The sequence below is a fragment of the Aspergillus brunneoviolaceus genome (assembly GCF_003184695.1).
Source record: "Aspergillus brunneoviolaceus CBS 621.78 unplaced genomic scaffold BO95scaffold_4, whole genome shotgun sequence".
NCBI classification, from domain to species: Eukaryota; Fungi; Ascomycota; class Eurotiomycetes; order Eurotiales; family Aspergillaceae; genus Aspergillus; species Aspergillus brunneoviolaceus.
This window is the reverse complement of record NW_020290734.1, coordinates 132,202-158,199: the sequence shown is the minus strand read 5'-3', so window position 1 is coordinate 158,199 and position 25,998 is coordinate 132,202. Positions and strand designations below refer to the sequence as shown.

The window sequence follows — 25,998 nt, the reverse complement described above, 5'->3', positions numbered from 1 at the left end:
TTTCTGAGCAGAGATCACAAGGGTTCGAGTTCATAGGACGAGTGGGATGCAAAGGCGCAATGCCGTGGAACGATGATGTGATCCCACTCCGGCTATTGCACGGTGTTGCATCTGGGGAGGATGTCCGACTGAAAGACATAAATAATAGACATCAAAAGCAGTAGCTGTAGCTAAGACCCTAAGCTAGGTCCCAGGAAATAAGTGCTGAATCAATCAACATATTTCGTACCCATGGCTCCAGCACCGATTGACCCCCGGATTGTCGATGTGGCGGAACCGTTGAAGCAAACCCTCCCGCTCCCACCGGCAACCCAGGAACGCCTGGAGAAAGCAGGAATCGATCTCTCGGAGGGTTATCCTTATCGCCCATCGCGTCCGTTGTATCTGGACGATGTCTACAGCATCCGTGACTACGACCGCCCACATGTGGACCCGGGTAGTCGAGCGGACCCCGAGAAGAAAGCACTCCTGTCCGCCGCCAAGGAGGTGATCCACCTCACCAGGCACATCGGAACCGAGATAGTAGGCCCACAACTAAAGGACCTCACCGACCAGCAGAAAGACGAGTTGGGCCTTCTGATCGCGGAGCGCAGTGTGGTCTTTTTCCGGGATCAGGACATCTCGCCCCAACAACAGAAGGAGCTGGGCGAGTGGTTTGGCGAGATTGAGGTCCATGTAAGCAGCTGAGCATCCTATGGCTACAGAGTGGGCGGCTCATATCGTTTTGCGTGTTTAAGCCTCAAGTCCCGCAAGTGCCTGGCGTTCCTGGCGTGACAGTCATCTGGCCTGCTCTGCAAGCAACAGAGCGCCCGGCAAACTTCCGCAACCCCGGAGGTGCCTCCCGCTGGCATACAGATCTCGTCCACGAGCGTCAGCCCGCGGGAGTAACCCACCTACACAACGACACGATCCCCAGTATTGGAGGAGACACCCTGTGGGCCAGCGGCTACGCGGCGTACGAGAAGCTATCGCCCGCGTTTCGCAAGATCATTGACGGTCGAACTGCGATCTACCGGTCTGCACACCCTTATCTAGATCGCAAACACCCGGAGCAGGGCCCAAAGTATGTCGAACGCGAACACCCCTTGGTTCGTGTCCATCCTGCGACCGGCTGGAAGGCGCTCTGGGTGAATCGAGCAATGACCGACCGTATCGTGGGCCTTGATAAAGCCGAGAGCGATCTCATTCTGGGCTACTTGTGTGACGTGTTTGAGAAGAACATTGACATCCAAGTGAGGTTCAAGTGGAGCCCTAGGACGAGTGTTCTTTGGGACAATCGGTCAGTCGCCCTACAAATGGTATATCAAGACAAGACTAACAATTTGCAGAATTACCATCCATAACGCCAGCTGGGATTATGAGGGCACTGAGCTACGGCACGGCACTAGAGTCACGTCCTTGGCGGAGAAGCCGTTCTTTGACCCGAAGGCTCCGACCCGTAGAGAGAGTTTGGGCTTGCTGGACAATGCCGAGAAGGAAGAACTAGCCAAGGTGAACAATTGAGAAGGAGATGAGATTGAATATGGTAGCAGTGGATCGGTATGCCAGGTTGAATGAAAATATATCATTTCCGCTCCAGGATATAGAGCCAGTGGAAGACGTCCGGCGTATGAGCAAAGGACGAGGTCTCGCCTTTCGGGGCTCTCAGGGGAGTTCGAGAATTCAAGTGCCAGTATCGAGCCAAGTAAGGCAAATTATCATAGCGCATCGTCGAGTAGGATATCGTGGCCCAGATGGCGCCTTTCTGCGTCAACGGTGCCAGATGCAGAGCCAGTACCTCCACCGGCGACAATGTTATCTCTCCAGATTCCTCCACAATCTGCCGGATAGTCGGACATGTGTTCGATGCCTCGGAAGCAGAAGGGAATGTCAAGGGCGCCGCCGTCGCGATCGCATCGCTGGTGCTCTTGTCAAATACCACATCGAACGGACCGTACGGGATCGTCCTGGAGACGTCGTCCCAAGACCGTAGATCGACTTGCATCCAGTGCATCGCCTGCGACTGTTCCTTTGTGGCTTCTGTTTCACGACCGATGCGGACGGCCTCGAAGGAGAAATCGACGTTCTGTTGTGACAGCTTCGCGTAAGTTCATGGTTGTATACGTGCAGAGGCCGTTCATAACTAACCAGTATTTGGCTCCCGGGCCATCCTCGCTTTGTAAACTCAGCGCAGAGTTTTGATCCCAGCTTGGAGATACCGGGTCCGAGGTGCAAGGCACGAGGTGAGGGTGCTGGCTCATCGAGCGCGGGACGGCGGTCAAGATGCGACATGACCGCGTCGATGAGCGGTTCGCCAGGATTCAACCATTCGCCGACATCGCGACCACTAGAGAACTTATTATCCCAGAAGAGTGGATCATCGTAGTCTGGAGTACCTGTTTGCTTTGTATGTGTTCGGCCATTGCCTGCGGTCGCCATCCTCGGTGGGGCTGCGTGCATGGTAGGAAGAAAGAAGACCTTTCCATGCTCTTCCGCCGGTCGGTCGGATAATACTGCAGACACGTGATGGATACTTATCTTATCGTCAACCAGTGCGGGGACAAGCTCAGCTCATACAGTAAGTAAGTAACGTTACTAACTTACTACCTAGTAGTTTCCACAAATGCCACTCATTTCCAAACCAGCAGGTGTAAAGAGCCTTGCAATCTTCCCAGTATTCTGGGTACCAACCCGCCTGTTCCCAGTCCACAAGCACAAGCCGAGCAGGACTACGAGATACAACGATCATGTTGACCCGATTTAGATCACAATGTGTGAACTTGATGTCTCCGTCATCTGGCAGCAAACGTCGGTTGGGGTCGTCGTATCTGTGCTCAAACGGTAATTGGTGTAGAAGAGCAAACCAGTCATTGAATGCTTTGATGCTGGGGAAAGGGGCACTTTGTGGTTGACTAATGAAGACATAAGTCTAACAAATGTCCGCGGTCGATCGATCCTGGATAAATGTAAGCCATTGGATTTCGGCGATTCAAGTAGCACCTTCAGCCATACCTATGAACCTGTCCGATAGATCCTGAGCAAGATCGCGTAATTTCTCCATGGTCTGAGATAATTGATGTTTCATGTCGCCTTTCTCTTCCATGCTAAGCTGGTCCCAACACTCCCCCAGAGTAGGCCCCTTGATGAGCTCCATGTATATGAAAACGTACCCTTCGTCATCCACTCGCCAGCCGAAGACTTCAGGAACCGGTATTTCATCACCGAAAACGGTTTTGATCATTCAAAGATTCAGTGCTTCAGTGAATGTGGTATGGGGCCCAAGTTTAACAATCAGGCCGAGGTCCACGTATTTTATGGGGACGGGCTTGGAATCTAAATCGATGTCCTTGGACAATGCTCTCACCTCGGCTGTTGTAGGCAGGCGCCCTTCCGGGTTTGCAGTGAAGAAAGAGGCATCGCTGAAGTCCAACTCCTTCTGTGTGATATCCGGAAGCTCAATTGATATAGGCCGGTCGCCTAGAAGATATCGAACCATTGTGAAGGTAAAGAATATGTGATCGTCATCGATCAGTTCCTCTGCAAGTAGCCACAGCGTCCGATTAAAGCGGTCTAGTAAGCACACAGGAGAGTTCAAAAGTACGAGCTCAAAAGAATCTACAGAGAGAACGAGTTACAAGTGAGATCGACGCAGAAGATATGTTCCTAGGACAATCTAGTCATCTGTTACATTGCACCGTAAGAACCGTAAGTGACCCCGCACGTCAACACCCGGAGCAAGTTTAGTTCGCGCTGGCCGAATAACGCAGGCGGTGACCATCGGCTAGTGGCTAGGTTCTTGTAGCGTGGCCTAGATCGGGTTGGCGGCGAGCTCAGTACTGTGATTGCCCGGTTGCATTTCCTACTACATATAAGTATCTCATCACATGCAGAAAAAGCACAATAGAACCCCCTAAAAGTAGTGCTTCTTCGCTACTCAGCTTAAAAGCCCTCATCTTGTGAAGATTGTGAAAGAGATATCCGACAACACGGAGTTTCGAATGGCTGAGAAAGGAATGTGTAATCTGTCGACGACGGCACACTCACTTATTTGACACCTGACTAGTACAGTCAACTGTAACTATACCTAGTTACTGTCTTGGGCATCAATCGCTCTAAATCGACCTGAGCTGGAGAGCTTCTCGGTCATAACGGGCTAGTAACATTTGGTACTCTTTAGCTGCTAGGTTCTAGCCCACTCACTGCCTGTATACTGTAACAACATGGCTGATTGGTAAGTAAAGAGGCAGTGTAAACATGTAATGAGTGCTATGCCTCCGGCTTCTTCATCGAAGGCCTCTTTTAAGCCTGTCATCATCAATGTATGTCCGAAGAGGGCTTCGGTGCCACCTTTTTGTATTCCAAAGTTAAGATATTAAGGATTGTTGATCTTCTATCTTCAATCGTGCAAGTCTAGTGACATAAGATATGTGGGGATGCTTTTATTGCCTGGTCTGGAACTTGATCTCAAAACAGTATCACATAGTGCAGGCCAATTATGTCCTCATCTCACTATTTCACTAGTCCCATCTTAAAAAACAGTTTGGTTTGACGAACAGTTTCGTTTTAACACCCCATCGGACTTCTTTGCCTTCATCCCTGGCTTTGTACCTGATCCAATTTCGATGGAGTAACTCAGAATTCTAGTCCACAATTGCCTCTTGGTTTACTTCATCTCATATCAAACATGGCTAGACTCCTCTGAAGCACCTTAATCTTGCTCCTCCGCCGGACTAACGAGGCCTCTGGGCCTTCATCACAACCAACACGCGGCACACTTCAGGACCCGACCCCATTTGATTACTGCCTCTTCAGGCCATTCCTACCGATATTCCGCAACAGTTATATTACAGCACCAGCAGCCCTCTGCAGAAGCCCGGAGTCGAATCTCAGTACTTCCGGAGATCCTTTTGTCCAGGGCAAAACAGCGAAGATGCTAAGCCCCAGTGAAGTCCCAAATTTGCGCGATTTTATGATTGCAAGGGTGTGGGGCGACGAAGCGACGACTGGGTACAACAGGCATTGCACCAAGTGGGACTTCCTCCAGCCAATCTGAAGCTGTAGTGTTCCCCAGCTACTTTCCAGCCTAATGCAAGAATCTTTGTCACCTCAAAGCTTAGTCAAGGGGGAGTGTGACCATATTTTGAAGTGTGATGTGGCTACTGTAGAGGGATGTCCCGTGTATGCAAAGAAGGGGCCGAATATATTAGGTGCCGGTGCTTGTCTTCGGGAGGTCTCATAGGATGACTGGCACGCAATTTCGGGTGTAAATCCCTGGACAGAAGTGTAGCGCTACTACCTAGCTAAGGGTCTGCTCAGGGTTCAGACCAAATTAGTCTCAGCCAATCAATTCTGTTGTTTCTCAAGTGATTGCGACAAGAGGGCCTCGCTGTCAGAATTCTAGCCGATGATTGGCTTGGCAGAATAAGCCTTGTGGCGCCGTCTTGTAGTGGAGAGTAGTTCCGAGGCAATGCTGCGATGCGGTCTCAGCAATCGAGGTAGTGTATACCCACATGTCTCAGAAACCTCGCGCCGGCTGTAAGCTAGCTTTAGGCACCAGCAAACCTAAAGACTCGAAATCTAGCGAGTTCCGACTACAATATTGTGGAGCTTGTAAATTGAGACTCTGCTAGCGTTTCAGTTGTGGTAGACTCAGGTCCCTACATTCTGGTGAACGAATTGAAACCAGGAAAACAAGATCGTGAGCTTCTACCACTGCTGTCGGAGTTGTTACTATTGCCAGCCAGGCGCAATGAGAAGAACAAGATTGCGCGCGATCCTACCGCAGGAGATATGGAGCCTATGATTGTAGTCCCGCGCTGGAAGGGAGCTAACTGTGAGAGACGCCACACCAAAGCGAGCTATCAAGACGCTAGATAACTGTAGTTAAGACATATCTACGCCCTTTCCATACAAGCGACTATTCTAAACACCACTGTTGTCGGCCGAAGCCTTAAGTCACCAATATCGTACGGCCGAGCTCCAGGCCAAATTTAAGGGTATATAAAAGCTACCATTTCCTTTATCCGTGGCTCAATCATTCCTTGGTTCACATTCAAGCCCCCATCGAGGACAGGAAGAAAGATTCATGGATCTCGTCGCCTTCGTGTCTCGCCTCTCTATATCTGCAATCCTGATCTCCTCCCTCTGCTGGTACTATGCGGTTTCTCACGGCGTCGATCCTGACGTTAAACACATTCTATGGTGTCACGGTATCTCAACCCTCGTCCCTCTCTTCTGCTACCGATGGCCAGCTCATCAACGGCCAACCGCTGCCTGATTCGTGGTATCGTCTACATCTCGACGACAGCGAAACAGTATTCAACCTCACGTCTCGCGAGGCAATGGCCTCCGATGTGAGCAGCACCACGTCGTCGCTAGTAGCTCGAACCCCCATGACGGTCTGCGAGAAGATCTCCACGGTGGCGGCCTGCGCCACAATCGGCAGCTACGCATACGCCATCTCGTCTGCCATCGCGGGGCTCATCTGGGCCCAGAGCCACGAGAAAAGCTGCGCCACGAGCAGCGGCACCATTGACGGCTGGTCGTAAGAGTACTACGCGACGGGCCGCAACTGTGATACGACCGCCCAGCAGGAGACGATCCACGGCGCTCTCTACCATTACCTGGCCACGGTGGATAAGGATAATGTGTGCGGCACGCAGTGTCTGTCTCTGGACCATGGCGGCACCTATGAAGGCTACCTGAAACTGGGCAAGGCGGCGTATTTTGACTCCAGTGCGTACTGTGGTCCGCTGCTGTCTTTTGTCCACTGTGCCTCGGGTGGAGTCAATAGCTTCTAATAGGGGCGAGTTTCTTGCTATGGGCGGCGGTGAATTTCTTGGTATCGAGGACCGTAAGCGAAAGCGGTCGATGCCAGATCTCAGGGACAATCTGTTTTCGATGACTCCTTTCGGCAGATTTGTTGGGGAGGAGGGGGGGGGGATGCTTCATGTGTGGTGGTGTGGGCAATGGGTGCAACACATCTTGTGTATTGTGTCATTTAGAGACATTGAAGGAGACTGTCTCTTGTAGGAATAAGTCATCTAAGGTCTATGCGATATATGGAGAAGGCAATGGGCATGATCGATATTGATCAGGAATAAGTATTTATCCACAGCCTTAAGAGATTGTAACTATTCACTAAGTCACATTCTAAGCAATAGTTTTTTTCACCTTATGAAATCTTATTACGAACATCATCCTGGTTCAGGTATCCTCATTCAAGTCTAGTGCATAGATGGACTGTTACTTCCATTCTACTATCGCCTCACTATTTCCTTTATCCTTGTCTTTGACATTCTTCGGACTCTTCTAACGTACTTTCAATTGCTAGATCTTCCATTGCCTCCCGATAGCCCCGCCAAAAGAAGCAAGCCTTTCAAGATTTCAACCACCATACTCAGCATGGATATTCGTTCTTTTCTTATCTCCTGATAAGGAAAGACAACCGATGCTCCAGCGTCCGTATGCTCTGGGCCTCCGTCACAACCAAGACATGGCAATTCAGAGCCCTGGGATTTAGCGATCACTCCCTCTTCAACCCGATCCGACCGACATTCCGCAACCCCCACAATCCAACACCACAAGCCCCCAGCATAAGCCCAAAGCACGTCCAGAAGACGGCGCGGTAGCCAATCATGAGTGCCTCGGGGGACTGCTTGTCTGCGATCGAGGAATCCCGGGTGACGCCCGCGGAGATGATGGCGAAGATGGTGAGTCCCAGAGAGGTTCCGAACTCCGCGATCGTGTTGAAGACGGCACCCGCCAGGCCGCGCGTCTGGGGGGTAAAAGCGTCCGCGACTATCAGGTTGGCGATGGTGAAGATCACTTTGTAGATGTACCAAGGGGCCGGGGTCAGAAACTTGGTCTCATATTTGGGTTTAAATTTGTGGGAGTAGAGAGGCAAGGAGCGACTTTGGTGGCTTACCATCGGCTGAAAGGGGGCTGAGCAGAACCGCCCAGAAAGCACAATACCACCAAGACCATTGAGGGTCAATGATAGCCATGAGCAAGGGAGACCCGGCGCTGAGCAGCGAGCTTACAAGCACCAGGTGATTCGCATGCACACGATGAACCAAGAGACCTGTTCCCAAGTTTAAGAGAACGCCAATGACGACATTTGGCAAGAAGCGGAGAGCGGACTGAAAGCCCGATAGCTCTTGAACTTCTTGGAAGCTGCGGGAAGGTATTTAGAGATGATTGTTCCCGTTGTGCAGGCGGGGCTGTCGTCGTCCGGGACCAACTTACAAGAGACTGAGAATGGTTTCCACGCCGCTCAGCACCGCCCAGGAAAAAAGGACAATGACACACATGGACGAGAATGCCGTATTCTTCCACAGAGAGTTTGGGATCAAAGCGGGCTTTCCCGCCCGTTCGCGCCTGCCCATCCAGACCCAAAAGCCAGGGATCATGGCGCCCGCGCAGCAAAGCAGGGCGATATTCTGAGCCTTGTGGACATTCGATGGATCGTCAGAGATAGTACTGTGACTATTGTTAGCAGGCTCCGCCCACCGCCAAGCGTGCTAGATGTGTGTAGAACATACGCGAACACGTAGGAGATAATTCCTAGGCAAGAGCTTGAAAGGATTATGCCAATCCAGTCGATCTCTGCTCGGAGCCTGCGCAAGGTGATGGGTTCGCGGGCGACATCCTGTGGAAGCTTGAAGTAATTGATAACCATGAGAGTCCCGGTAACGCCGGCGCAAAGATAGAAACCGAATCTCCAACCCAGCAAGGATCCTTGGAAAAGACCCCCAAACACAAGCCCGACCGCAAATCCCAGAGGCTGTCCCAGACCTAGGCAAGCGAAGCCGATGTTCCTTGGCTTGCCCATTGGTAAGGTCTCTGTCAAGATGCTAAAAGCTGTTGGAAGACACATTGAAGTTGCTATGCCTTGGAAGGTCCGAAATAGGATCAGCTGGATGCCAGAATCTGCTACCCCGCATCCTAGAATGAACGCGGCGAGAAGAAGACAGCCCAGTAGATTGATCATCCGGTTGCCCATAAGGTCTGCCATAGACCCTGCCAGAAGCAGGCAGCATCCGTTTGCAAGGCTGATGCGCGCTTAGCGATATATTACCTACATCCGAGACGGGCCACTTACTGGTATACTGATACCGGCCTAGTAGATCATGTATGCTCTCATCAGACAACAGAGTTCAGCTTGCTACGTATAGGAGTATGGATTCTTACCACATCAATAGGTTATCTGATAGTTTCAAATCGGCTGCTATCACAGGTAGTCCGATAGTCGAAAGACCGCTGCTCATGCTTCCGACGAACGTGATGCCAGTGAGGGTCGTGATGAGAATCACCATGCTCTTTCGCGACAGTGTGGTGGCTTGCACATCTTGGGTACTGTCGATTGACTCTTGCTGCTCGGACAGGGAGGTTCGAGGACGTGATGTGTGTTGACACAACAGACTCAAGTCACGCAAATCTAGGACTGGTTCGGTTGTCTGAGCGATGAAGAGAGATTGAGACATGTTTTATTCCGTCCTGCAATTCGTCAAGCGTGTATGTGAATGGAGGCGATCGATAACATCGCTCGGGTAGGAACGCTTGGGTTTATGTTTCGGCGTCAAAGTTGGTTGAATCGGAACAGCCCGCAACACCGACCCGGTTGGCGTACCGGGTGTGATGATACGTCGTCCTGGTAGCGGGGCTCGCTCGGGAGAATTGAGCTAGCATTATAGAGTCATCAAGCGCGCGCTGGCGCTAGCAGGAGCTAAACCGGGAAAGGGAGGTCGATGACAGATTCATCAGATCCTCTATCTACTATCCCTGATTTAGAGACCTCGAAATACCTACGGAAGGTAGTTCCGGCAGAGAAGAAGTGGTTGGCACGGCCCGTCGTAGTCCACATAGCTAGGTATCCGCTGAGTAAGCTGCATTGCAGTGGGTGCATAAAATCAATGGCTGCCAAGGGATTCTTCCACAATGCATAGACCGGTGGCATCCATCTCAACCCTGTATCCTAGTTAATCAAGTCCTTGGAGACTTTACCTGAGACCATATTTTATCCCTGAAGCTAGGTCTTTCGTCATTATAAAAAGGAGTTTGAGCGACAACACATCATTATGGCTCCCGGGAACTCTGCCACGACGACTTGACTCTATATCCCTGTTTCGACAGACCATATTCCAGCTCCGGGGGCTGTTCAAAACCAAACAAAGAAAAGTGCCATATACCAAGTCATCGCATTGGCTCGGGTCGAGAACATGAGGCATGAAAGCAACTTCAGCGACAAAGATAGCGCGTTCTGGGAACAGCGACACCTAAGGTATACATACAAGTAGCGGTGATATTCACCTCATGAGTTACGAAATGAGGGAAGGGCGAGAGATCACTAGCTTGAGCGAGTCTCAGTGAGCTCATCACTACCAGCGGGGTCATGCTTCGGGGCTAAGATCAGCATGTCCGGCTTTTCCTGCCATGAGACTACGTGTTGCATGAAGTACAGTACACCAAGCCCGGTCTACTTCGATCAGTCTTGCCACGCTGAATCTACTTTTTCATCCATGTTTTCATGAATAATAGATGGATCATGAATGTTACAAGTCAGCTTAGTAGCTTGTGGTATTACGGCCCTGATGAACATAGTGGGAGACAAAGAACATTCATATTCCGGTTGCTACCAAGACCGTATACAACTATCATGCATCACGATATTTCTATTCACCGAGACAACCTGGCACGCTACATGTCTCAACGCCTCTCTCAATATCACGTTCACTCGCCCCGCCCTTCTATAGCCCTCTTATGCATAAGTAGAGTGATCATCGCCGTGGGAGCAAGAAGGTCTACGAATCAGCGGCTCCCCAACTCGGCTTGAGATACCCTTGGAAACGACAACGCCACCCCAGCATCAATCAGTCCATCCAAACACTTTGTGGACACAGTGCCTGGGGGCCATTTGGTCGCACAGTAGGGTTATTTGTCACTCGTACGGGAAGAGGGGAGCTCAACCGGCGGTCGGTTCCAGGGGCGACATCAGCGCCAGCGTCGACCCGGACCATCAATGCCAACCAATAACCACCCATCCACCCAATCATCCAGATCATCGCAGAGCAGGGATAAAGGGCGGTGCAGTGGTTTCTGTGCCTAGCTGTTTTTGCTGCATCGCACACTCTCTCGTGACTACCCCGCGTTTCTGGTGACGAGACGAAGGACATATAAACCTTGTGTCACCCAGCACCTCTGTCAACACAACACGGTTAAAGAGCTGGTGGCCTTGACTTTCCTTCTTACAACTCGCAGCTCTTTCTCCCTTTCATCTCCAGATTCATCAAACGACACATTTACACTGCCAACTTCAGAAGATGTCAACCCCTCAGATCATCCAGGGACTCTCGTCCGCTGGATCCACCCTTGGTGCATACTCCCGACAGCAGCTGGCGACTCTGCGCAACCGCTTCCTCAACACAGGTAGGACACAGCAACAGCAATCTCATCAAAGCAAAGGCGCGATGAGCCAAGGTATCTAACCCATTCATCCAGAGAAGCGAAGAACAAGATACCAGCTCGTTCAGACTTCCTTTAGCGTCCACCGACCGGTCTGGATTGCCGCGGGCGGTGCGGCCTATACAACCATGGGCGCCGTCTATCTTACCCTACGCTACATGCGACACTTAAAGTAGACCTTTTTTTGGTTTGCCTCACGCGACTTTCGCAGGGAAGGGAAGGGGGTTCAGCAGACCGAGTCTAGCTGTCTGAGACAGTCAGACTTCGTACTTTCGATGACACCAGTCACATTTTCTTTCAAACCAATCATTCGATTTATCAAGGAGGGGCTTTCGAGGACGGGATCTTCCAGGTGATGACCTACCGGCGTTTACGAGGATTTTGTTTATTTTTGTCGAGGGACGGAACACAGTACTTCAGGTGTACTTAGCTACTACTACTGCCTAGTATCTTATTAGCATCATAAATCCTATGGGTCAGATTCACAAAGATAAATGTCGCAAAAGAGGGGCACTGCTCGATGAAAGCGCCAGCCAGCCAGCCCCAGGGAGGGTCGAGGCAGGGTCAGCGTGGACTGCAGCTTGACCCCCCAGGTAGACTTCAGAATCCATGTTCCTTTTGTTACTTCGGTTGGGTGGTATCCAGCCAATGTTCTCCCAGTACGCGCGACAGGGATAGGCGTCGCAAGCAGGCAATATAGGTCAAGGGCTCACTTAGAACACCGAACAGACGCACAGAACAGCAATATACTCCAAACCCAACTCATTCATTGGATCGCACCGGTCTGCGTCAGTGGCTGCTCATGCCATAGTCACTGATTGTAGGTGACGGTGGTCTGATCATGGCTCGTCTACCCTTCCATAACCTTGACAACAGCATCGTCCCTTTCTAGATATGAAGTCCAAACAATGTATGGAAAGTCCCCCAAGGCACCACATCCACCACGCGCCCTAGCCCCTGAATCCAGACCTCGAAGAAACAAGCCATAGCTAATGTTCACCGGCGTCGGAGGGAAGTGGGCCACTACCCCAGATTTTCTGTTTCGGCAGCTAAGGCTCTTTGCCTTCGCTCCCTTTTCGCTCCTAGTCTACTCCTGTCGTAACCTAGAAGGAAAAGCCTATGATGGAGGGTGGCCCGTGGAGAGAGGAAGGAGGGCCAGTAATCAAAACACGAGTGAATGATTTGCTGGAGTAGGCCTGTCTCTTTGGCATTTGTGCTTTACCCCGCTTTCAGCAGTGGCCAGTCACGGATGGAATTTGGGCAGGTGTTGTTGCATGATGACTTCTGCCCGGAGCCGTGGCTACCCCGCATTGACTGGGAGATCGAAGCTGACCACCGCTGCCTAAGTGATAATTATCCAGATACATGGCTGGTACTTTTTTGTGACCGGACTCGAGGTAAGAGGGCAATGCTTATGGCTCGCTTGTAGAAGTTTTGTCGGGCCTTTTTATATTTAGCAAGGGATGCTACTTGGGAGAGGTCTAATGTGTTCCATGTTTGATTCAATGCCTCCGACACTTTGTTTGGGCTAGTTTTACAATTATGATCGAGGTGTTTTAGCGTTTCAGTCGCTATGTACGGTTGAGGTGGATTACGTTTCATGCAGGGAAACACTTTGTTGGGTATATATGTTTGGCCAGATATCTGGTAAAAGTTGACCGTGAGGAGATCGTCTCATTTGTTTATCAATATGGCAAAAATAAGAAAGATACATTTACAGAGTACAAGAAGCCTCAAGCGAACTGTATAGTACTCAGTACATGCAAGAGTGGGGAGTGATAAGGTTCCAATCAAACAAAGAAAATTGCAGTGTTGATGATGGCTACCACACGAGTCCTAACCAGATTAGGATTCCAACAGAGGTCTCGCAGATGATATCATTATATTTTGGCTTATTTTGCAAATACAAGGCTCGTCTATCAACAGCAAGGCCTGCTGGCCCAATGGTAAGGCGCTTGACTACGAATCAAGAGATTGCAGGTTCGAGCCCTGCGTAGGTCATTTCTTTTTGCATTTTACCCGCTTATGCCAGGTTCCACTTCTTACTTTTTGAGCCCCAATACGCCTGGAATCTGCATAAGACACGGCATTGAGTAGAGAGCGTGTTACTCCGGCACAAATAAACGATGGCAGCTCGCAAGCGACCGTCATAGCGCATATAGGGCGGCTGTTTCCCCAAAGTTTTCCCCTCCCATTCACACATCCCTCGCTAGAACCCTCTCCACATCACCCGGCAAATCATACTCGAACAACGCCTCTTGCTGCTCCCTGAAGACACTTGGAAAGCAACCTATTCCCGCCGTCATCATCAGCGTCAGCATCATGTCCCTCCCGTGTCTGCACTTTTAGGAATCACGATAGAGCACTCACCCATGAGCCACATAAACACATACATCACATACTCCTGCACCACCCCCATATCCCGCTTCCGGTCCTGCATATTCTTCGCCCTCGCAAGAATAGCTTCCACCCTCGGCCGTCTCATCGCCTCATACTGTTTCGCAGCAACCTTGATGGCTTCCTTCTCCACCCTGACACTAAAGGGCTGGCTCTCCTCAGCATACACCCGCCGCAGCTGATGCGAAAGGAACATAACCAAAGCCTCGACATCCTCCAAAGCCTGCGATGACCCCTGCCCCGACGTCGGGGGCAGCGAATGTGCGGCATCGCCGATCAGCACGACCCCGTCCCGCTCCCAGGTCGGAAGCTGCGGCGAGGTCCAGGTCGGCCACATACTCTCCACACGGATCTCGTGAACGATCCTCTGGACCACTGGATCCGTCCAGTGGGCGTAGCGCTCCCACAACTGTCGAGTGACATCTTCTGTATCAATGCTTCTGGAGTCGGGGGGACTCTTCTCGATCGCGTACGTCGACCACCACGCCAACAGATCCCCCGGTTGCGAGACATGACACGGTGAATCACGATTCCGGTCCGAGCTCGCACTTTTCGCGTAGAAGTAGCCGAAGAAGCCGTTCCCGCCGAAGATGAAGTTCATTGATCCTGTCTCGACGAGGTGGTTGACGCTGTCTGCTGGGATGAAGCCCCCAACGCCCACGAGGCCTCTGCTTCCATATCCCGCGTCAGTAATTCCAGAATTGACCATGAGCATGTAGGCAGAAGGAAAGGCCTACTCGTAATGCGGGGGATATGGATCCGCCTCCGCCTCGGCAAATAGCGCATGCTTAACCGTGCTTCTCAGCCCGTCGGCCCCGATCACCAGGTCCGCCTGCACGGGAGGACTGCCATCGTCGAAGCTGACGAGATTTGGCCCGTCCGCGACGGCGATAACCTGCGAAACACGTTTGTTGACGATCACCGTGTCTGGTACCGCGCGACGTAGACGGCTCCAGAGCGCATGGCGGCTGATTGCGAGCATGTGCATACGCAGCCGTTGGTCTGGGCCCTGGGGACGGCCACCTGTCCCCGATGATTCTAGCTTCACGAGGAGACGACCGTGCTTGCTTTTCAGATTGCTGTGGTCGACCATGTATCCACTGCTCACGACGTCGCGCAGCAGATCGGCGTCCAGCCGGTGGAGCACGTGGAGCCCGTTGGGGCCGACACCGAGCCCACCCCCCACGGTCAGGGTCGAGGAGTGTGTGGCACCCTGCGCTCGCTCGTGAGACGTGGTCTCTGGAGAGGTGTTGTAGGGCTCGTAGATTGTGTATTCGTGGTCGGGGGCCGGCGGTGCGGGCTTGGGGAGGTGCTTCTGCAGGGCCAGGTACGCCGTCAGCCCTGAGATGCCACCGCCCACGATGACGATTTTCATGGTTTGTGATCCGTACTGACTGTACTATATGACTGATGATGTTGGATTACAGCACCAAAATGCCGTTGCTGAAGGTCCCCTCCATTGCTGGTTGCGCTGAGAAGGTTGGAAGGAAGATGTAGGTCGAAATACGAGCCTCGGGTCGTTCGGCACAAATAGAGTTTCTCAGCCTTACTGTGCCTGCCAAAAATAGTAACTGGAGCAGGAGATACTTCAATTTTTCAGGTTACATATTTTGGAACAGAAGCCATGATCATACGAAGGGACTTTCTCATCTACACTGACCCCTACTTATTATGGTACTCTGCTCAGAGATTCCCGGCTCATTCGGTCTGGATTGGCAACTTTAATGAAACCCCCATCAGGATGCCCCTCAGTCGCACAGTCAAGCATTATGCCGTGGGAGCAACTTTTACATCCGGGAGGGAGTTGTCATGTGATCTGTTCTGTTGCAATGCAATCGAGCGACGTGTTTCCTATGCAAAGACTCAGACACTATTGTAATTTTGGACAAGGAACACAAGATATTTACCGCAAAGAGTGATATTTTGTGGTCGCAGAACTACGAAACATGATCAGAGCAGAGTACAGTTGACATGCCTACGAAGCCACCACACGTGGTGGAGGACTCCTTCCTGAGCCCTGATGCCTCAGCCAGCACAAGCTCGATGGCAGGCACGACATCTTACGTTCTGCGTGAAAAGAGTTTGAGAATTAGGTGGCTGAGCCGTTGCATACTACGCTCTCAGGGCGCGTATGGACTGTTTGGAGAGACCAATGCCCAATGTGCGAAGCAGAGCATTGCAAGTCTTCAGCATCCAGGGTGACAACAAGGGTTCACCTGCGGCACATGACCTGAGGAACACTCCTCGATGGCAACCACATCCAGCGCGACACCACGTGCTGCTGCAGCCAGCGGTCATTCCGGGCGAGGCCTTCCACTATTTGACGGACGAGAGCTGCTCGAACCAAAATTCGAGTGATACCCACCCCTGCGAAGATCAGGCCCGTTCATGCAATCTGGACTCGACATAAGGAAAGAGTTGGCTCTAACAGCCCAGGGTCCACTTAGACCCCTTAACCGCCAACAACACGTCTAGGACTGTCCTGGAGCACCAGGGATTCTACATTAGCAGATGAGCGAGTCGCCAAGGCCTGGACCTTTCGTTTCGCTCGGCCAAACATGCTGAAGACATCACCAAGAGAGTGGCCATTCGCAGCTGGCTAGTCACCATATCCAGACCAGCTGGGCTCTGGACCAAGCGATTTGGCAAGACTCTTGGCAACACCAGCTGCCCTGTTGTGGAAACCACTGCACCGTACAGACGGCTCGCGATCACATACCTTGAAGCAATAGGGGCGCAATCGAAACCAAGAATGCCTGAGATTGTACACTGAAGGGCGAAGACACAGCACAGACACAAGAAAATTCACCGCTCAGGTTGCGGCAGCTTGAACCGAACACGAGCCAGCCACAATTGCAAGGGAAAATAAAACAATAGCGCGGCTGGCTGGCGCTACATCGCCGCTCTTATGAAGCTTTCTTCTCGGGCTGCTTATCTCGATTCAGCTAGTGACCTGATCAGCCACATAGCACTAGTTCGGAGGTCGCCAGCTGAAGCGAGCGGCTGAAGGCCCAACGCAGCCTTGAAATAGGGAGATACGACACGGCATTCTCCACATCAAATTTTCATGGTCGCTGAAGGGAGGGTGGATGTGGAGCCGCGCTCGCGTCTGTATCGGCATCCCCGCCAGGAGTAAGAATTGCCGACGCCGCCAAGGGGAAATCACGCCCAGACTTCGAATCGCGGGTTTCGTTTGGGATACTATTTTCGCGACCTCAGCAAGTGCTCTGTGCTCTTTCCAAGCGATTGACTTTTTTTTTGTCCCTCGTTGACCGGCTGTGACGCCCAAGAACCCTAAATATATAAAGTCAAGGGTCGATCGACAGGATGATCCTCTCCGGGCGTGCCATCCGGAATACCCACATAGTGTCTCCATGTCAAAGCCAAAGAGACACTAAAACCATACATACCCCAAGATCACGATGAATTTCGTGCAGATCCCCTTCTTCGACACCTACTACAAGCACCTCTCAACCTACCGCCGTTCCCTCCGCGCACGCAGCACGAACCTAGCCAGCACCATGCTGAGCCACGGGGCTCCTGCAGTGGACATCAACTCCGTTGACAACCAGAACCCAGACCTCGCGACGAGCATCTACCCGCGCGTCTTCGAGCTGGACGCACCGTACTCCATCCCCGAGACCTCCCTGCGCTCCGCCATCCACATCCCCGCCGACTTCCAGTACGGCGGCGACGGGCGGACGCCCGTCCTCCTCGTCCCCGGCACCGGCACCCACGGCGGCGAAGCCTACGCGCCCAACCTCACGAAACTGCTGCGCCAAAGCCCCTTCGGCGACCCGGTGTGGCTGAACATCCCCGGGCGGATGTGCGACGCCTCCGCCCGCAACGCCGAGTACGTCGCCTACGCGATCCACTACCTCTCAGCGCGGTGCGCCCACCCGCACATCGCGGTCATCGCCTGGTCCCAGGGCTGCATCACGACGCAGTGGGCGCTGAAATACTGGCCCAGCGCGCGCGGCCCCGTGCAGAGCTTCGTCGCCCTCGCGGCGGACTTCGCCGGCACCGTGGCCGCGTGGGCGCTCTGTCCATTCCCCGGCACCCAGCCGGGCACCCCGGCCGTGTGGAACCAGACCCGCAATGCCACGTTTATCAGGACCCTACGCTCCGGCGGCGGGGATTCCGCGTATGTGCCGACGACCTCCATCTACTCCGCGACGGATGAGGTCGTGCAGCCGCAGTGCGGGCCGGGGGCGTCTGCCTTCCTGGCGGATGCGCGCGGCGTCGGCGTCACGAATTGCGAGCTGCAGCTGCATGTCCCGCGCTCCTTCGCGGCGGCCGGCGGCCTGTTTTGTTCGCATGAGGCCGTGCTGTATCATCCGCTGGCGTGGGCGTTGATCGCCGATGCGATTCAGCATGGTGGACCCGGGAGCCTGGAGAGGATTGATCTGGCGACGGTGTGTAGGCGCGGCCGGGCCGAGGGGATCGGGTTGGTCGATGCGGCGCGCACGCAGGCCCTGGCGGCGGGCGCGTTGAAGCAGATCCTCTTCTTCTCGCCTAAGTCTTGGCGCGAGCCGGAATTACCGGGTTATGCTGTCGAGGAGGGGAGGGTTGAGGTTGAGGAGGTGGTGGTTGCGGATATGGTGAAGGGGCCTGCGGTGGTTGTTGCTTCGGAGATGTCGGGGTTGGTTTCGGTATAGCAGGTTTGGAATGGAGCTTTTTCTGTGGGTTTGGCGTTGGGGATAAGGGCGGTTGGGGGTATGTTCTATATGGTTAGATTCCTGGTATGGCGTTGTTAGAGCTCTTCGATTGGATTGTACATATGATCATTGATATTCTGTTTTCCTCCACATAAGCAAGTTTGCATAAGGATGGTGGTCTTGGTCTTCATTCTGGAGATGACGTTGCCCTAAGTATGGCTATAGAGTCGACCAGCGCAATATGCGTCCAATCAGTATTTGGAGACACATTGTATGGTGTCTGATACATCTCCTGCGCTTTTGAAGCTAACAGTATAACTTAAAAAGGGATGCGATCGGTCAAGATCCAAGTGGAGCACGAACTCAGGCGCATTCTGCAGGCTAATGTAAAGGATCGTCCGCTGGGCGGATCTCCTTGGACCCATTACATCATTTACCCCTGTCAATTGACCAGAACAGGTGTTGCTCACCTCCTCATACAATGTACAAACCTATTTCCAACTCATTCATAGGTCGACTCGCTACACTCGAGTATGATAATACGAGAATCGAGTCTGGAGCATGGTGACACAACACCTCGTAATGTTCAACTCTCACCAAGGACGACCCGTGACCACCTACCAAATAACCATAGCAATAGCATAACTCCAGGGTGGAACCCCGATCGAACAGAAAGATCAGACAAAGGCACCTGGATTTCGATCCAGAGAAAAGCGGAACGAACACCCAGCAAAACGCGTCAAAAGTGGGGATTATCTCCGGTCGCTCAAGCATCGCTCAAGCCGAAGCCTTGCTCCTTTTCAAGGTAAATGAGCCTCTCGTATACCCATAATAAAAATTGACCAACTGGTTCTGTGGTGTCGCGTACGATTCCCCAAGGACGAAGGCTCCACCCGACCGTATCAGTCGCGCGGTGACGGTCTGTCTGGGAAGGTGGCGAGTCTGGGATGAGGCATCTGGTGCCGACGGGGTTTGGAAAAAGGGGCAGGGGTGTATATATAGCCAACCACGGGTGGGTTGGTATGTTACATGTCACTTGAAACCTTCTTGACCCGACACTTTCCTGAAGGCAAGAATACATAAATCAAGGGTTTGACGGATGCTGGGCTCGCTGTAGCCTTCTCCATGTTGCATGCAGAGACGATGTGGGGCCTGGGCCCTAATCGCAATTAACAATGCATTCCCACTGCAAATGTTGTCATTGCAGATGCGGGGAATTATTTGACCATTGATCATCGACATAAATATGACAGGATAATGCCAGCGCAGCGTGAGTCGCTCTGGGAGATCAAGAGTCAGAGCAAAATAGAGGGACAACCCGAGGGAAATGACATAGGGAAGTCGTAGGCCAGATGTGATACTCGTCGTTATCGACAGTGACTGTTACCACAATAGGTAGATGTAGTGACGGGCCAGAGTCCCGCTGATATCATGGGTGTACTAAGCCTTTTCACTATCGACCCACAGCGTGCAACTGCCGGGTTGGATCACTTAATTGGGTGGCCACGATTTATCTGTGTGAGATGCGAGGAGAAATGGCAGCCGTGACGTGGTGGGTGCAACTGTGTTTTGTGTCTGTTGATTATTCATTCCTTTGCTCCTGACGTCACGTTGCCGATCCCGACCGGACCCTGTTCGTGGCCCATGGCTCCGCTTTCCTTCTTTCATCAATTCTTACTTTCTTACTTTAAGACTCCTCTTCATTCATTTTATCGGTATCTATCTTCGAATTAATAATCCTTCCCTTCACCTCTTATTCCATCTCACTCTCCCATACCACCACTCCTTACGCCCCGTTCCCCCTCCCAACATCACACACCACACACCACACACCATACGCAGCAATGACAGTCATCTGGGGCCTGGATCTCAAGGAGATCCAATGGAACAAATTCAAGAGTTCCAACATGTTCACCCGCATCTACCACCTCCGTCGCACCAAGATGATCGTCTACCAGCTGGCCATGATTCTGTGTGTGTGCTCCGAGTCTACTGGCACGGCTGCCTTATCAGGTAAGTTCGACCTTGTACACTATATTGTGTAAAAGCCAATGCCAATGACTTTTCTTCCGGATAGACTACGTCGATCAACAAAGCTACATTGAGCGCCACCATCCAGGGGTATCAGTCTACAACAACGACTTTATCGGGGCCGCCTCCTACAACATCTTCGTCGGCGTCGCTGTTGCCACTATCTTCGGCGCCGCCTTCTTCTTCGACCTGTTCTGGCCGGAGCGCCACGAGAGCAAGTCCGTCCGTTTGGCGTGGAAGATCAGCGGTGTGGTGGTGTCCATCATGATGCTTAGCTCGGCGTTGACGATGACGGTATGCGGATTCTTCAGAGATGAAAACCCTATCACAGAGAGATGCTAAACTCCGCCTCTCCAGATAATCACCGCAACAAGAAGCGTCCAGGTCCATGGCACGGATGCCGCCGGCGCGAGACAGTTTTGGTCTGAGTCGAAGAAGAAGCCTGCTTTCGGTGCGTGCAGCATTCCTCTCCGCTCATTCGACATCCATACACTAATGCTGCAGCAGTGTACCGCACGAACCCCAAAGCCCTCGCCTCCGTGGTCCTCGCGTGGCCCGGCTGGGTATTTACCGTCGTCAGGTATGTTCCCCCGAATGACTCTCCTTGACACACCATCCGCTAACACCAGTTTTCCCCTGCAGTGCAATCATCCTGATCGCCTCGCACAACCACGACGACGTCCACGGCCCCAAGTCCAACTACGGACGCCAGATGGAAGGAGAAGAGAAAATCCCCGAGCCCGAGCCCACCAATGGCCTACACAACCGGACTCTTCGGGAGTAAACCAACCTTCAACTGGTTTGAATAACGACACAAAAAGAGATTCCCCACGATATCTTGTTACGACACTTTCAGGAAGCACATGGTTTGGTTTTGTAAATGAAATCAGCGTTCGGATTGTATAGATACGGCGTTCCTTTCGGCAGAGGTTTCTTTTTGTTCTTATGATTCTACCTTGGGATCGTGAGTTACAGGGTCACCGTGAGATTTGGCTTGGTTGACCTGACTTTGTTTTCCGCTTCATTGTACAGTACACTATCTATTACCCCCCTAGCTGTAATTATAGAACCGACGACCACCACATCTGGCGAATATGATTAATGACTGTTGGCACGCATTTGATCTAGGTGCCTTATAAATCAACCAGATTAGATTCGTTTCTGGAACCGGATTCCGAGGGATGACGCGAGGTGTCGATGACTTCCTGAGGCATCGAATGACAAATCCATCCTCGTATCCGTACTCTGTCGGCAATGACGTCGTCGGTTTCCCCTTTGTCAGGAACCCTGGGCCCGATTTCGGCAGCGGTTCTCGGATGGCAAAGATCGGCGGGGTCCCTAGGGAGGGAGAATACGCCATCCATTCCGGAGAGGGGGAAGGGGGTTTAATCTACGCTAGAATTCCGACGGAGACAAGCACAGATGCTAAGATGGGACAAGCGTGAGTGCCACGAATGGATCCCCGAGCGTTGACGTATTGCGCCCGGACCACCGGAGCCTTTGAAGGAAGTGATCGGCTACACATGTCATTGCCCATGAAGATCTTTCTCGCCTATGGACTTCTACTTTAGAAGAAAGTGCATCAGTGCTGTGTGAAGGGATCTGCGAGATAGCGAGAGGCGGGAGTTGCCTTGGGCCCCTGCGTCACTTGAACACCTGCACGTTTAGGAGCTCCTTGATCCGAGCTCTCTTTAGGTATAGGTGGTCGCGACAGCGGGATACCGATCCTCCCCGTAGGTCGAGTTGAGGCTCACCTGGCCCGAGACCGACCCATCCTCCAGCCGGATCCAGGTCGCGATCTCCGTCTCCAGGGTCGTCTCGTCCAGCAGGATCTGTCGCGATCCCCGCGTCCAGGACCCGTACCCGCCGTAGCCCGTGTGGCGTCCGAAGCACAGGTTCAGTCCGTTGCCGGTGAGGTTCATCCCGGGGAGCTGGGAGTCCCATTTGAAGCACCTGTCGAGAGGGTCAGTTCTGGCTCTGTAAATATGACGCTGCAAGGGGAGGTGGAATGGTCAGGAGAGATGAAGTGCTCACCAGTCATCACCATGGTCATGGCCGCTGAACGTCGCCAGCAAACCGTCGGTGTTCAACAACGCCTCCATGAACGGGATATCCTGGCCCGAGTAGCTGAACACCGTCCCGGATACCGCGCCCTGTCCACTGGCCTCACCTTGCTGATCTAGGGGGTCGTCGGCGTTGATGCCCGGTTCCGAGTGGGCGTCCACCCCCTGGTTCTGAAAGGCGAGCATCGCATTCACTGGGATGTGGTAGAAGGCGATCGAGGGGATCACTTTACCGTATTGTTTGGTGAGGTCGGCGTTGGTCTGCGTGAACCATTCGACTACCTGCCCGCACTGGTGAGTTTATTGCATGAAGGGGGACAGTGGAGCGGAGCCCCACGAAATCTACTAACCGACTCATCCACCCAGCACGGCTGCGGTACTTCGCTGCCATTCTCCAGTTCCTGGAAGTAGTTCCCACCACGGCTGTCGAAGAACCACATGATCAACGCCGGCGTAGTCGCAGAGGAGTCGGAAGGGTAAACGGGCAGGTAGTAGTTGGATACCCCCGCGAGCTCCCCGGCAACCATGCTTTGGGTCAAGCTGTTGGGGTAGGATTGCTCTCGCTCGAGGATGGCGCTGCGCGACAGGTTGTAGTCACTATCGTGATTCCCGTAGGTGGAAGCCCACAGCAACTGGCGCTCAACCAGGGGAGCAACGATCTCGTCGATGTAGTCGGTCGCATTCGACAGGAAGGTGTTGTCGCCAGTAATCAGATCGCCGTTCAGGATGACCAGGTCCGGGCTTTCATTATTGAGGATGGTATTGATCACCGCAGTACTTTCGACGTCTTGGATTGGTCCCCAGGTTGTGTCTTCCGCTGATTGTATCGTCAGTGATGATTGTGCAGAGGACGAAGAACAGACAGCTTACCCTCGCCGTAATGCAAGTCCTCGAAGATCGACAGTTGGAACGTGCCATTGCTGTTGAACTGAAGGCGGGTTCCGGACTGGTCTGTCGACTTGATGTTTGGGAGTGCACAAATTCCAGACGCAAGGCTTAGAAGGGTTGGCACAATGTAGCGCACCATTGTGATGAAGCCTCGTGAGGTGGTTATTCTATTGAAGTGACAACATTAGACTGTGCTTTGCCGGGGGCAGAGGAATATAGTATAACTCGACCAACTGTAGCATCCTCGGCAAACTGCGGTGCACACGTGCGCATGAATCTATTCATTAGCCCCCACCCCGCTACTCCAGTTGCTGAAAGAGATGTAGCTAACCACCCTCCCAGTTGCTCTCCAGCCTCCAGCATGGAGCACGTTGTGGCATCTTAGTCAATAAGAGGCTTGACGGGACGGGCACTGGCGGGCGCTAATTGCCGCCGTTCCTGCACCGGGTCCCGTAAATGCCACTCTCATGCGGTAGTTTCGTTGCCGATTGGGCTCAACAGGAATGTTCGTCTATTAGCATAGAGTGCCCTTGAGGAACAGTACGGCTGGAGTGATGATGTAAGTGGTTGCCTCTGGAGGTGTAATAGACTTGAAATGCAGCTCTTCGAAGCAAGGATCCGAACCGCGATATACTGTAATTTGGACGCCTAAGGCAGCAATCCCATTGGCGTTGCGCAGATCATTCACACCTACTCCACATAGTCTCTATCCCCTTGGAGATTGCCCAGCCTAGCTCTTATTGACTTTAGTCGATGCCAAGTAAACTCAACTGAACGTGGCCTCTATCATGGTCAAAAGGAGACTCACCATGCATCATCTCGCAGCCTAAAGGCCCCGACGCCTCCAAGCAGCACCCATAACAAATATGCTCGCGACGGCGATCGCAGTGACCAATCTTTTTAGGCTTTTGCCTTCAAGCCCCCAGTAGCCAACAGAGGCAAATGAGGCACGAGTGCCCTTATTCGATGTCTCCGATGCCAATTGTACATGAACCTTGTCGGTCCTATTTTCGTCGTCATGCGGCTCCTCCTCTTCCTCATACCTTACGTCGGTCGCTTCACCCAGTTCAGCATAATATTCCTGTAGTTGCACAATTTTCGAGCGGACAAAGTCCTCGCGATCCTTGTGGAGGCCAATGTTCGTTGTGAAAGAGCGTACCCGGTCTGCGACTGACGACCTCTTTACCCAGCAGTGCTCATCTAGCAAGTCCCGGTACAATAGATCGACGGATGAGACTGACCGGCAAGCGAGGTAGAACCATGCGCTCTTGGTGTCGATAGACTATCTCATTTCTCACCGATAGTCGATCGTCTTCCACGCCCAGTCTTCTGGTTTTCTCTTTCAACTCCAAGGCCTGCAGAAAACAGTCGGCCCGGGGCAAGAAAGACCGAAAGAACACTTCGGGGCCCTGACTGTTGAGGATCTTCTGCGGTCGCTCGAGAAGCAACCACCACGGAATACTGCCTGCAAACTGGGCAGGCGCAGCGTAACAGAATTCCCAGTCGATGACGCCCGTCACGTGGAGGGAATCGTCGACAAGCACATTCCCGGGGCACGGATCATCACAGAATAGCTTGAATGGGCCGTCATTATCGGTAGGAGATAGAAAGCGCAGAGCCGTCGCTTTCAACAAACTGCGACAGGCATATTTCTCCCGACAGTCGATCGCATCGTAGACACTGTTCCGCTGCCTCTCCAGGTGGGTGTCCTGCAGGCGCAAGAGAGAATGTATGTACTCCAGCGAGCTGTGATAGACTCTTGACGGGGCGCAATCTTCCAAGCCACATGTTCTAATCAACTCGTTTACTTCGAGAGTTAACGGTCGGCCTTCAACTTTGGTCAAGGGTGGTGTCTTCTTTTCGCGAAGGCTGCCAATATGACTGAAATCCAGGCTCCACAACTCTAGCAGAATCTCCGCCATTTCTCCGTACAGGATCTTCAGTGTCTGCGGGTCAACATCTGGATCCAGTGCCTCCTCCTTTTCAGGTGTATCGCCACCTTTGCGAAGAAGGTCAGACATCTTTGTGCCTTCCACCCAGGTCATGATAATGAAGGGGCCGAGACCGGTGGGATTCCGCTCTGCTCTGCCGTGAGCAATGACGCTCGGGACAGGGATGCGCGTCGTGTCAGCGATGAATTTCATCAGGACGGCCTCATTCTGGACCTTCTCATCCAAGAACATGGACTTTCCCGGCAGGGGAAATCTAAACAACCAATCTGGCTCCCCATCCTCCGAAATGAAGCCGGAAGCTGAAGTTGAAGGACCCACAGTGCATAGAGCGGAGTAAACAATCGTCGCGATCGCGGTACTTGCTGGCAAGTTGGCAGATACCCTGGGAGGAGGTTGAGCACAGAGCTATCCATTCTTTCTTAAGTCTCTCGAACCTTGCAAGACTTATGTCGTCGAAATCCATTCTAGTCTCCAATCTCACCAAATGCTAGGTAAGGTTAAGAAGGTCGGAGGAAGTTATCGAGGCCTCGGCCTTCCATTGGGCGGGAAGGGGTGATAAGTTACGTC

The 25,998-nt window shown here is 52.6% G+C and overlaps 11 protein-coding genes and 1 non-coding gene across 12 annotated transcripts; 6 read left to right on the top strand and 6 right to left on the bottom strand.

Moving 5' to 3' along the window:
* Window positions 1-231: 231 nt before the first annotated feature.
* On the top strand, window positions 232-1,503 carry BO95DRAFT_352180 (TauD/TfdA dioxygenase family protein; the record flags this gene model as incomplete). Its single annotated transcript, XM_025582120.1, has 3 exons — window positions 232-675; window positions 738-1,279; window positions 1,329-1,503. The coding sequence occupies 3 exons, from the start codon at window positions 232-234 to the stop codon at window positions 1,501-1,503; spliced, it is 1,161 nt and encodes a 386-aa protein (XP_025447018.1).
* A 61-nt stretch (window positions 1,504-1,564) lies between these two features.
* Window positions 1,565-2,418, bottom strand: BO95DRAFT_458981 (uncharacterized protein; the record flags this gene model as incomplete). The annotated part of the gene is made up of 2 exons (XM_025588606.1): window positions 1,565-2,065; window positions 2,128-2,418. 2 exons carry the CDS (start codon window positions 2,416-2,418, stop codon window positions 1,565-1,567), a joined length of 792 nt encoding a protein of 263 aa, XP_025447017.1.
* Window positions 2,419-2,547: 129 nt separating this feature from the next.
* BO95DRAFT_156279 (uncharacterized protein) lies at window positions 2,548-3,667 on the bottom strand. The gene is made up of 2 exons (XM_025580685.1): window positions 2,992-3,667; window positions 2,548-2,935 (listed from the first exon to the last, which is right to left on the bottom strand). Exons 1-2 carry the CDS (start codon window positions 3,218-3,220, stop codon window positions 2,892-2,894), a joined length of 273 nt encoding a protein of 90 aa, XP_025447016.1. The 5' UTR covers window positions 3,221-3,667; the 3' UTR covers window positions 2,548-2,891.
* Window positions 3,668-6,029: 2,362 nt separating this feature from the next.
* On the top strand, window positions 6,030-7,018 carry BO95DRAFT_438323 (uncharacterized protein). The gene has a single exon (XM_025585484.1). The coding sequence runs from the start codon at window positions 6,135-6,137 to the stop codon at window positions 6,525-6,527; it is 393 nt and encodes a 130-aa protein (XP_025447015.1). The 5' UTR covers window positions 6,030-6,134; the 3' UTR covers window positions 6,528-7,018.
* A 208-nt stretch (window positions 7,019-7,226) lies between these two features.
* On the bottom strand, window positions 7,227-9,751 carry BO95DRAFT_379530 (aminotriazole resistance protein). Its single transcript, XM_025583324.1, has 6 exons — window positions 9,172-9,751; window positions 9,083-9,100; window positions 8,523-9,032; window positions 8,227-8,460; window positions 7,907-8,154; window positions 7,227-7,806 (listed from the first exon to the last, which is right to left on the bottom strand). Exons 1-6 carry the CDS (start codon window positions 9,462-9,464, stop codon window positions 7,505-7,507), a joined length of 1,605 nt encoding a protein of 534 aa, XP_025447014.1. The 5' UTR covers window positions 9,465-9,751; the 3' UTR covers window positions 7,227-7,504.
* Window positions 9,752-10,913: 1,162 nt separating this feature from the next.
* On the top strand, window positions 10,914-11,932 carry BO95DRAFT_403948 (uncharacterized protein). Its single transcript, XM_025583941.1, has 2 exons — window positions 10,914-11,406; window positions 11,479-11,932. The coding sequence occupies exons 1-2, from the start codon at window positions 11,301-11,303 to the stop codon at window positions 11,616-11,618; spliced, it is 246 nt and encodes an 81-aa protein (XP_025447013.1). The 5' UTR covers window positions 10,914-11,300; the 3' UTR covers window positions 11,619-11,932.
* A 1,439-nt stretch (window positions 11,933-13,371) lies between these two features.
* On the top strand, window positions 13,372-13,443 carry BO95DRAFT_t25. Its single transcript has one exon. It is a non-coding gene; the product is annotated as a tRNA-Arg (tRNA).
* BO95DRAFT_438320 (FAD-dependent oxidoreductase) lies at window positions 13,389-15,318 on the bottom strand. Its single transcript, XM_025585483.1, has 3 exons — window positions 14,577-15,318; window positions 13,813-14,507; window positions 13,389-13,732 (listed from the first exon to the last, which is right to left on the bottom strand). The coding sequence occupies exons 1-3, from the start codon at window positions 15,212-15,214 to the stop codon at window positions 13,638-13,640; spliced, it is 1,428 nt and encodes a 475-aa protein (XP_025447012.1). The 5' UTR covers window positions 15,215-15,318; the 3' UTR covers window positions 13,389-13,637.
* A 2,042-nt stretch (window positions 15,319-17,360) lies between these two features.
* On the top strand, window positions 17,361-18,497 carry BO95DRAFT_352185 (esterase/lipase family protein; the record flags this gene model as incomplete). The annotated part of the gene is made up of 1 exon (XM_025582121.1): window positions 17,361-18,497. One exon carries the CDS (start codon window positions 17,361-17,363, stop codon window positions 18,495-18,497), a length of 1,137 nt encoding a protein of 378 aa, XP_025447011.1.
* A 1,693-nt stretch (window positions 18,498-20,190) lies between these two features.
* BO95DRAFT_438316 (uncharacterized protein) lies at window positions 20,191-21,637 on the top strand. The gene is made up of 5 exons (XM_025585482.1): window positions 20,191-20,510; window positions 20,575-20,822; window positions 20,886-20,979; window positions 21,036-21,108; window positions 21,171-21,637. The coding sequence occupies exons 1-5, from the start codon at window positions 20,342-20,344 to the stop codon at window positions 21,310-21,312; spliced, it is 726 nt and encodes a 241-aa protein (XP_025447010.1). The 5' UTR covers window positions 20,191-20,341; the 3' UTR covers window positions 21,313-21,637.
* Window positions 21,638-22,122: 485 nt separating this feature from the next.
* BO95DRAFT_379517 (metallophosphoesterase family protein) lies at window positions 22,123-23,618 on the bottom strand (the record flags this gene model as incomplete). The annotated part of the gene is made up of 4 exons (XM_025583323.1): window positions 22,123-22,481; window positions 22,563-22,873; window positions 22,942-23,408; window positions 23,462-23,618. The coding sequence occupies 4 exons, from the start codon at window positions 23,616-23,618 to the stop codon at window positions 22,220-22,222; spliced, it is 1,197 nt and encodes a 398-aa protein (XP_025447009.1). The 3' UTR covers window positions 22,123-22,219.
* Window positions 23,619-24,305: 687 nt separating this feature from the next.
* BO95DRAFT_497787 (phosphotransferase family protein) lies at window positions 24,306-25,894 on the bottom strand (the record flags this gene model as incomplete). Its single annotated transcript, XM_025590896.1, is given in 4 exon segments — window positions 24,306-24,483; window positions 24,523-24,746; window positions 24,778-25,730; window positions 25,750-25,894. The coding sequence occupies 4 exon segments, from the start codon at window positions 25,892-25,894 to the stop codon at window positions 24,306-24,308; spliced, it is 1,500 nt and encodes a 499-aa protein (XP_025447008.1).
* Window positions 25,895-25,998: the final 104 nt, after the last annotated feature.

What these genes read in the sequence shown, in the direction of transcription:
- BO95DRAFT_156279 (XM_025580685.1), bottom strand. Translation starts at nt 3,220, where the DNA reads ATGATCAAAACCGTTTTCGGTGATGAAATACCGGTTCCTGAAGTCTTC. An exon ending in TCTATCGGACAGGTTCATAG is followed by an intron (nt 2,936 to 2,991) that starts GTATGGCTGAAG and finishes ACATTTATCCAG; the next exon opens with GATCGATCGACCGCGGACAT.
- BO95DRAFT_438323 (XM_025585484.1), top strand. Translation starts at nt 6,135, where the DNA reads ATGCGGTTTCTCACGGCGTCGATCCTGACGTTAAACACATTCTATGGT.
- BO95DRAFT_379530 (XM_025583324.1), bottom strand. Translation starts at nt 9,464, where the DNA reads ATGTCTCAATCTCTCTTCATCGCTCAGACAACCGAACCAGTCCTAGAT. An exon ending in ATTATCTCCTACGTGTTCGC is followed by an intron (nt 8,461 to 8,522) that starts GTATGTTCTACA and finishes CAATAGTCACAG; the next exon opens with TACTATCTCTGACGATCCAT. An exon ending in GAAACCATTCTCAGTCTCTT is followed by an intron (nt 8,155 to 8,226) that starts GTAAGTTGGTCC and finishes ACCTTCCCGCAG; the next exon opens with CTTCCAAGAAGTTCAAGAGC.
- BO95DRAFT_403948 (XM_025583941.1), top strand. Translation starts at nt 11,301, where the DNA reads ATGTCAACCCCTCAGATCATCCAGGGACTCTCGTCCGCTGGATCCACC. An exon ending in CAACCGCTTCCTCAACACAG is followed by an intron (nt 11,407 to 11,478) that starts GTAGGACACAGC and finishes CCATTCATCCAG; the next exon opens with AGAAGCGAAGAACAAGATAC.
- BO95DRAFT_438320 (XM_025585483.1), bottom strand. Translation starts at nt 15,214, where the DNA reads ATGAAAATCGTCATCGTGGGCGGTGGCATCTCAGGGCTGACGGCGTAC. An exon ending in CCATATCCCCCGCATTACGA is followed by an intron (nt 14,508 to 14,576) that starts GTAGGCCTTTCC and finishes ATATGGAAGCAG; the next exon opens with AGGCCTCGTGGGCGTTGGGG. An exon ending in TGTGTTTATGTGGCTCATGG is followed by an intron (nt 13,733 to 13,812) that starts GTGAGTGCTCTA and finishes CGGCGGGAATAG; the next exon opens with GTTGCTTTCCAAGTGTCTTC.
- BO95DRAFT_438316 (XM_025585482.1), top strand. Translation starts at nt 20,342, where the DNA reads ATGACAGTCATCTGGGGCCTGGATCTCAAGGAGATCCAATGGAACAAA. An exon ending in TGGCACGGCTGCCTTATCAG is followed by an intron (nt 20,511 to 20,574) that starts GTAAGTTCGACC and finishes TCTTCCGGATAG; the next exon opens with ACTACGTCGATCAACAAAGC. An exon ending in GCTCGGCGTTGACGATGACG is followed by an intron (nt 20,823 to 20,885) that starts GTATGCGGATTC and finishes CCGCCTCTCCAG; the next exon opens with ATAATCACCGCAACAAGAAG.